General features: G+C 38.6%; 1 protein-coding gene across 1 annotated transcript; it reads right to left on the bottom strand.

Annotated features, from left to right (window-relative positions):
• Positions 1-4,181: 4,181 nt before the first annotated feature.
• On the bottom strand, positions 4,182-5,129 carry LOC114049585 (olfactory receptor 10T2-like). Its single transcript, XM_027870839.1, has one exon. It carries the CDS (start codon positions 5,127-5,129, stop codon positions 4,182-4,184), a length of 948 nt encoding a protein of 315 aa, XP_027726640.1.
• Between the last annotated feature and the right edge of the window lie 4,559 nt (positions 5,130-9,688).

Here is a 9,688-nt window from a genome sequence, read left to right as displayed (position 1 = left end):
AATTCTTGGGAGTAAATATGGTCCTCATTGGCTTCCCACATTTGGAGAGGATTTGCTTTGGTCTTTGCTGTGAGATGCTAGGGGTCAATCAGGTATTTTTTCAAGTAGCCCCCTGTATTTCAGAAAAAGAAGGGAAGCAAGGCCTTTGGAAAGGATTTAGCTCAGTTTCCACTCTTCTCTTTCAGGGCCAATTACTGGCAGTTTTTGCCTATGTCCTCAAGTCCCATCTCTGGGACCTTAGCTCATTATGGAATCAGGACAGAGTCCTCTGCCTGAGTGAGTCTGGCCTGCCCACCAGCCAGTGAATCAGACTCATGGATTATGGCTTTAAGATCGGTTCACTCTTTTTGCTTTTTTGTCACCTTTAGGACAAGAGATAAACTTCTCCATTTAGCTTTGAAAACTCTACTAGCTTGAAAACACCGAACTAGCTTTCCAACTTCAGCAGACATTATTCTCCCTCCTGTACCCTGTGATCCTGCCAAACTGACCTTCTCCCTGTTCCTCACACATGACATGCTATTTTTCACCTCTGTACTTTTGCAGTGGTCCTACCCCTTGCCTGCAATGGGCTCCCTCCTCCCTTCTCCCTTTCTTGGCCCTCCCAAACTTCTTTGTTAATGCCCTGCCTCCCAAACTGCCTTGTATTGACCCATTTTGTATGGATTTGTGTTTATTCATTTTATACTTACACTGTATGTATTTATTCATATACTTGTCTCCCCCATTAGAGCATAAGCTCTTTGTGAGTAAGGATTGTTTCATCCTTAATACTTGTATCCTCAGCACCAGGCATGCAATTAATAAATACTTTTTTATCGATTGTTTGAATGATTGGGTTGCCTTTATGAGGAAAAACATCTGGGACTTTCCTCCTTGAATGGAAGGGTCTTTCCAACTCTTCCATGTCCTGCCAGAAGGGATCTTAGACATCATCTTTTAGTCCAACCCCTTCATTTTACAAATGACAACTAAACAACAGAAGCAGGATTTGAACCTAGGTCCTCTGACTTAAAATTCAAGTGTTCTTTCCATTACATTTTTACATATATAAATATACATATATACATATGAAAATGTGCATATATATATTTCCATTATATATTTGGGGAAATTTCCATAGACCCTATGTTTGTTGAACCTTCTGACAGATTTTATTTTGAAAAATATTGGAAGGGCAAAGTGAGGTTCATTTTAGGATAATAAATTTAAAACCTTGGAGAATATCTATCCCAGCCTTATCTATCTATATTTATTCATTTAATTATCTATCTATTTATTATTTAGTTATGGTTCTTTTAAAAAGTTATTTAGTGTTTTATTTCCTCCAAATTACGTGTAAAAACAATTCTTTAACATTCATTTTAAAACTTTGTGGTCCAAATCCTCTACCTTCCTCCTTCCCCACCTCCCTTATTGAGAAGGCAAGCAATTCAATATAGATCATACATGTGTAATCATGCAAAACATATTTCCACATTAGTCATGTTGTGAAAGAAAACATAGACCAAAAAGAAACCTCAACAAAAATAAAGAAAGTTTTAAAATATGCTGTATTCAGACACCGTCAGTTCTTTTTCTGGAGATGGACAGCATTTTTCATCATAAGTCCTTCAGAGTTGTCTTTGATTGCTGGATTGCTGAAAATAGCTAAATCATTCACAGCTAATCATCTTTCAATATTACTGTTACTTTGTACACAATACATTTCACTTTGCATCAGCTCATGTAAGTCTTTCCAGGTTTTGCTGAGAGCATCCTGCTCATCATTTTTTATAGCACAATAGTATTCCATCACAATCACATAGCATGATTTATTCAGCCATTTCCCAATTGATGGGCATACCCTCAATTTCCTATTCTTTGTCACCAGAAAAGAGTTGCTATAAATATTTTTGTATATATAGGTCCTTTTACTTTTTTAAATCTCTTTTTGGATACAGACTTAGTAATGGTACTGCTAGATCAAAAGGTATGCATGGTTTTATAGTCTTTGGGCATAGTTACAAATTGCTCTACAGCATGGTTGAATCAGTTCACAAAGCCACCAAGAGTAAATTAATGTCTCATTTTTCCCACATTCCCTCCAACATTGGTAATTTTCCTTTTCTGTCCTATTAGCCAATCTAATAGGTAAGAGATAATACCTCAGAATTGTTTTAATTTGCATTTCTCCAATTAATAGTGATTTAGAGCATTTTTCATATGGCTTTGGATAGCTTCAATTACTTAATCTAAAAACTTCATATTTTTTGATCATTTATCAATTGGGGAATGGCTCTTATTTTTATAAATTTGACTCAGTTTTCATTTGAGAAATGAGGTCTTTATCAGAGAAACTTGCTTCAAAAATTTTTTTTCACGGTTACAATTGCTCTGTAATTTGGCTATAATATTCCTGGGAGTTTTTCTTTGAGGATCTCTTTTAGGAGGTGATCAATGGATTCTTTTAATTTCTATTTTACCCTCTGGTTCTAGAACATCAGGACAGCTTTCCTTGATAACTTCTTGGAAGATGATGTCTAGGCTCTTTTTCTGATCGTGGTTTTCAGGTAATCCAATAATTTTTAAATTTTCTCTCCTGGATCTATTTTCCAGTTCAATTGTTTTCCCGATGAGATATTTCACATTGTCATCTTTTTGCATTCTTTTTGTTTTTGTTTTATTGTTTCTTGATTTCTCATAAAGTTATTAGCTTCAATTTGCTCAATTCTAATTTTTAAGGAATTACTTTCTTCACTGAGCTTTCATACTTCCTTTTCCATTTGACCTATTCTACTTTTTAAAGAGTTTTTTTTCTTTAGTTAATTTTTGTGCTTTTTTCCCCCCCATTTGGCCAATCCTGCTTTTCAGGGCATTCTTCTCCTCTTTGGCTTTTTGGACCTCTTCTACCATTTGGCCTATTCTGTTTTTTAAGGTGTTACTTTCTTCAATATTTTTTTTTTTTGGTATCTCCTTTACCAAGCTGTTGACTTTTTTTTTCATGATTTTCTTGTATCACTCTCATTTCTCTTCCCAATTTTTCCTGTACCTCTCTTACTTGATTTTCAAAATCCTTTCTGAGCTCTGAGATAAATTCATATTTTCCTTGGAGGCTTTGGATGTAGGAGTTTTTACTTTGTTATCTTCTTCTGAGTGTGTGTTTTGATTTTCCTTGTCACCCTAGTAACTTTCTATGGGTTTCTGTTGTTTACTCATTTTTGTAGTGCAGCTGTTTTCAAATATACTTCTAGGGACCACTAAGTTTTCAGTTCTTCCAAGGTGGTATAATCTAAGGAGAAGTGCATTTACTGCTCTCCTGGCCTGTGCTCTGGTTTATGAGTGACCACAAGCACTCTTTTCTGCCCTGGAACTGTGATGGGGGTCCCTGCTCCACTGTGGATGCAAGTTCTGGTGGACTAGTGCTCTTTCACACCCTGAAACTGCCACCCAGGTCAGTGACCCAGATGTGAGTATGGGCAAAGCAACAGAGTCTTGTCCCCCCAGTGCGAGCAAAGAGACCCCTATGATCTCCTTTTGACAAGTTGTGCAATCCCCTTACCTTCTGTGGGCTGAGAGCTCTGGAAGAAGCTGCTGCTGTTGCTGATTTAGTGGCTCCCAAGCCCGGTTCCTGATTTGCTGGTGCCTGGTCTGCACTGGCGCAGCCTGTGTTGGACTGTGCTACATTCTTACCCAAGTGTGACCTTTCCTGCCAACCTTCTAATTTGTCTTTGGCTGGAAAATTATTTCACTCCATCCTTTTGTGGATTCTATCACTCCAGGAATTGTTTTATGGAATCATCTAAAGGTGTTTGTAGGTATTTTGGGGAGAGCTCAGGTGAGCTTTTCTCCACCATCTTGGCTCCATCCCCAGCCTCATTTTAAGATGAGAAACAGAACCAGAGAGGTTGAGAGATTTGCCCAGGGTCATATAAATTGTAAGTGTAGCTAGGGTTTGAACTCAGGACCTCTGACTCCAAGTCAAGTGCTTTTTCCACTAAAATATGCTGAGGATCAAATCATACCCATGGAGCAATGGGGCATGTTCATGATACTGTGTAGGATGACTCACATTTGTCTGCTTTTTTCTAGGATGGAAAGGAGAGAGTGCCCTGAGTCTTTGATGAAACAGCCCTGTGGCATGGTGGAGGGCATGCCTTAGATACTTTCCCCCACCCTTTATGAAGTAAAACTTGACTCCTTCAGATCAACTTGGCAGGAGATGGCCTCAAGAAGACTTTCTTCAGTGCTGCCTTCACCTCCTGATTCCTCAGGCTGTACACAAGGGGGTTGAGCAAAGGAGTCACTACAGTATAGGTCACTGCCACCAGCTGGTCCTTGTCTGATGCAGACTTGGATTTGGGCCGGAGGTAGATAATGGAGGCACATCCATAGTGGACAATGACTACGGTGAGATGGGAGACACAGGTGGCAAATGTCTTAAGCTTCCCTTCAGCTGATGGGATCTTAAGGATGGTGTTTACAATGAAGCCATAGGAGATTAGAATTAGTACAAAGGGAACCATAATGACCAGGATGCTGAGGCTGAATAGAGCTAATTCCTTCACATGGGTGTCTGTACAGGCCAGTTTGATAACAGGTGCCATGTCACAGAAATAGTGATTGACCCTGTTGGGGCCACAGAAGGGCATGTCACAGATCAGATTGGTGGCCACCAGGGCAATGAAGAATCCTGTTGCAGCAGACACAGATATCAGTCCCAGCCCCAGCTTCTTGTTCATGATGATCATGTATCTCAAGGGGAAGCAAATGGCTACATAACGGTCATAGCCCATCACAGCAATGAGGAAGCAGTTGGTACATGCAAAGCCTAGAAAGAAGAAGAGTTGGGTGGCACAGGCCACAAAGGAGATGGCCTTGGTGTCAGAGAGCAAGTGGTCCAGGAGCTGGGGGATAATAACAAAGGTATAACAGGTTTCAGAAAAAGAGAGGATGAAAAGGAAGCCATACATAGGAGTGTGGAGAGACCTGCTACAGCGGATCACAGTCATGATGGTGGCGTTGGCCAACAGGATTGTCATGTAGAGAAGTAGGAAGACCACAAAGAGTAGCATCTGTAACTCACCCAGGCTGGAGAAACCCACAAGTATAAACTTGGTGACCCTAATGGTTTGGTTGATTCTTTGCATCTTAGCAACTTCTTTCTAGGAATACATTAAATCAATGTGTTAAAGTTGTCATCATTATAATTTTCATTATTACCATTATATACTTTAGAATTGGAAAGGACCTTACACATCCAAAAGTTCAACCTTGGGAAGTGACTTACACAGAGGATGTAATCATAAATCACAGTAGAATGATGAGAACTCATCTTCTATAGCACAGGAAAATTAAAAAAAAATACTTTGTACACAACAAGTGCAAGATGAGGAATTGAGTAGTGAACACAGTAGAGGAACAGAGTAATGAAGGACTTGGACCCTACCAAAAAAAATCTAGCTTCAGAAATTGGTTCTATCATTTATTAGCTGTGTGATGTTGGGCAAGAAATGTAGCTTCATAACCTCAGTTTCCTCATCCTATGAATGAGGATAATGATGCTAATAATTCATAGGACTCTTAAGAGGGTCCCAATATACCCTACTTTATATGGTCCATGGTCACATAATGAGTAAGTGACAAAGCTGGGGTTCAAACCTAGGAAGGCCCCTTGCCTCCAATTTAGGGTGCTATTCACTGCACCACACTGACTCCCCTTTCTAAGCCTTTGTTATAAGTACTAATTGAGTCATAGTATACTAAGAATTATGGCCAACTTTTAATAACTTTTTTGTGGTTCTAGTGAATTAATGAAATTTTAAAAGAGCATTTATTAAATGTTTACCATGTTCCTAGTGCTAGGGATATGAATACAAAAAAGAAAGATAGTTTTTGCTTTCAAGGAGCTTATATTCTAATAAGAGAAAACAATACACATAAGAGAGTGGTGACCAGAGAGGGGTGTTTTGGACACAAGGATGGTGAGTTGAGCCATAGCGCAAAAACATATGAGCGTGTAGAAAAAAAAGGTCATCACTAGGATCCAACATGGGTTGGTTAGGAAAAAGTCATATCAAACTAAGCTTAATACCTTAAAAAGGCTAAAATGATTGATTGGTACTAAACACTTGGAAGAAATAATGGACTTTAGTATTACCAAAAAATTTTTTTGAGAAAACCTCAATGGGTATTTGCTCTTAGGCCTATGTTCCCATTTCCATGAAATCATTATGTCAATAACCTGTATGTACATTAGGGCCATCCTTTATGTATCAGAAGGGAACAAATACGTGGCCTTTGAAAAGTTAAAAGTTGAAGGACACCCAAAGTATAATGGATAGGCGTATGGTGGGCTAGAGAAGTCTGCAACACGTTGCTAATGAAGAATTATACAGAAGACATAGAATGCCATAAGATAGTTATAAGCCTGAAAAAGGAAAGGCAGACATATCATCTGAGTGCGGGAAACCAGATGGATAGCCTGCCACACAATGTCAACTCCACCCTCCTTAACATTGGTGGACTCCTTGGGGGAAGATTTATATGAGGACATAGACAAGAGTTATGTAGGGTAAGAAGTAATAGATAGGATGAATGGGCTGTGATCTACATTATGGAAGGGACTGTGAACATCAGTGAGGAGACATTTGAAGTGCTGAAGGTGATAGTTCATGAAATTGGCAAATATTGGCAATAAATGGTTAACACCAGCCCATTACTTCCTTTGCCAGAACGCATAACCTAAGGCCATGCATCTCATGAGTTGCAAAACCAGGATTGGAACCCAATTTTTCCTTCAAATTCTTCTGGGAATTTCCATCACCAAACATGGGGTTTGTGCCCAGAGTATTCAAGTGTTTTAATATTAGCTTGAGTTACATATATTGGTGGTCAATAACCTGTCTCCCTAAATGATATAATGCATTCCAAAGTTAAATAAACATTACTTTTGCTTCAAACTCTGTGACTCCATGGTACACAAATGCATCTATGTTCTCACTGAAGTTGGTACTAACACCAGTGATGCAGATCTCAATCAATCCATGTCTGATCATCCTGTAGAACTCTTGTTGCTATATTCTCTCATCACCTTCCCATAGGAGGTATATTCAATATGCTAAAGACCTCCCTGTTTTTTCTCTTAAATTTGCAACATTACCATGGGATCACATGGGCTGTCCATTCCCCACTCTCACCACAGTCACCATATTAGTCCATTTTATACTTTGATGACACATTTCTGGAATGGCATCCTTTATGCTCATTGTATGTTGTAAATCTACATCCTTTATGATTCCTTGTTGGTAAAATATTTTGCCCTGTTTTACCCACCATGCACTACTTCACTTGCCTTTTAGGTGGCCTTTGGTCTTAATTCTTTGGAGACTATTCCATGAGGCAGCTGTTCATATATACTATTCATATATAGTCAACTATTCCATGGGCCAGCTAGGTGGTGCAGTGGATAGAGCACTGGGCTTGGAGTTAGGATAGACCTAAGTTCAAATCCAGTCTCAGACACTTACTAGCTATGTGACCCTAGACAAGTCAACCTCTGTTTGCCTCAGTTTTCTCATGTCTAAAATGGGAATAATAATAGATCTTACTTCTTAGGGTTTTTGTGAGGATCAAAGGAGATCATAATTGTAAAGTGCTTAGCACAGTGTCTGGCACATAGTAAGTGTTATATTATTATTTGAGTTACAATCATAAAACAGCAGGCCAGGTCATCATGAGGACATTTAAGGATGAAACTGGGAGAACTACAGACAGATGGAAAATATATGCTGGGATTTTTAAATTATAAACTTTTCTCACCACCAAGAAGAATGTCACCACTGCATCCCATGTTTAACAACCTCATATGTGATTCTAGAGGAAGCGAAAATGGGAGTGAAGGGGACAAAGGTGAGGAAAATAGTTGAATTAGATCGAGCAAGGTCTGTACTGGAGGTGACTTAGTTTTGAGTGCATTGCTGGACTGATTTTCAAAGTATTTGAAGGAAGAGAAGATACCAAAAGTACAGGGGAAAAATCGGTCCTTATTTGTATAGCTGCCGCCCCTCACCAAGGTGATAGGGAGAACACTGAGGACTAGAAACCCATATGTCTTGCTTTCCCATTGATATAAACTTTTTATAAGCATACTATACACATTTATGTCTTTCTAAATTTTAGCTTCATCTTTTGTAAAATGGGTGTAATAATACTTTCAAGATCTAAATCTTAGAATTATTATCAGGAGAGTTATTTGTGATCAGGAGGAGGCAATTTGCATGTGAACTCTTATTATATAGTACTTGCTGGATCAGACCTCATTGGGTCTTCCCTACATTCTTGTGAAGTACATCTATAACAGTATAATTATCATCCCTTATTTTTCAACGGAGGAAACCTAGGCTTAGAGAGGCTTTGGTTTATGGAGGGTCACGTGCCTAATATGTGATAGAATCCACAGGCTAAGTCAGGTCTTCTGAATCCAAATCCAGGGTTCTTCTTTACAACACAACTGCTCCCACTTCCCCCCCACCCCCACCTTTGAAATGGAGATAGTAACACTTGCATTGCCGGCTTTACAGGGTTATCAAGAAATCAGCACTTCAAGTACTTTTAAGTACTTTATACTTAAGCAAAACTATGCTGGACCCAGCAGAACCACAAATAAAAGAGCTAATTATTAAATTTTCAATGTGAACATTTATCCCCTTGGAAATCAGCAAATGCTACAAATCAGAGCTTTATTTACTTTTTTGTTGATTAGGTATACTTAAGAAAGTGATGGAGAAAATGATAATAATGCAAATTAAACTCGAAGTGTGTCATATATTCACATACATGCATGCACATATATACATATATGTGCATACACACATGTATATATGTATATAAATACACACATATACATTTGGAAAGCTGGCTAAACATTTACAAGTACACTGTTGCCTATCATCCAATAAAATCAAATAAATACATTTCACACAACTGACCAAATAAATGTAGCAGATGATAGACGGTGGGGTGGTGGTAGAGACGAGTGCAGGAGGGGGTCTGGTTGGGGGAATTCCAAAGCATGGTAGGTAGTACAGGACCTGAGTAAAAAAAGTTTCACCTCCTTTCATCAATCCAGGCAGCTTCCTGTAGGAGGTAGAATTCTAGGCACTGTCAGAATGATCAGAAAGTTCCAAGAGAGAAAATTACTCAATTCTCATTTTTTGAGCAAATCTGTGGATTATTCATGAATTATTTACATAGCACCTGAATCACCCCCTCTAGTACTTTGGCCCCCAAAGAATTACCCCAGGTTTGAGATATGGTAAATTCCTGTTTGGAGGCAGCTAGATGGCTCAGTGGATAGAGTGGATGATATAATAAACAGCAGGCCAGACTTAGAGTTAAGAAGATTCTTGGTTCAAATCCAATCTCAGATACTTACTAGCTGATAACTCACTTAAACTTTGAGCCTCAGTTTCCTCAATTGTAAAATGAGGATAATAATAACACTTCTCAAGGTTGTTGTGAGGTTCAAATGAGTTAAGTATAAAGTATTTTACAAAGCTTAAAGTGCTATATAAGTATTACATATCATTATTATTATAATTACCAGGGCAACTTACCTTTCTATAGTATGGGGTTGCTGTTGTCCTCTGTTGTTGTTATCACACTGCTCTATCCTACTCGTCTCTCCTGGGCATCACTCCACTGTTAT

Source organism: Vombatus ursinus, unplaced genomic scaffold, assembly GCF_900497805.2.
Source record: "Vombatus ursinus unplaced genomic scaffold, bare-nosed wombat genome assembly UNPS02014798.1, whole genome shotgun sequence".
Classification (NCBI taxonomy): domain Eukaryota; kingdom Metazoa; phylum Chordata; class Mammalia; order Diprotodontia; family Vombatidae; genus Vombatus; species Vombatus ursinus.
Note: the sequence above shows the minus strand (reverse complement) of the source record. Positions and strands in the feature narration are given on the sequence as shown.

Coding starts and splice junctions, on each gene's coding strand:
- LOC114049585 (XM_027870839.1), bottom strand. CDS start 5,129: ATGCAAAGAATCAACCAAACCATTAGGGTCACCAAGTTTATACTTGTG.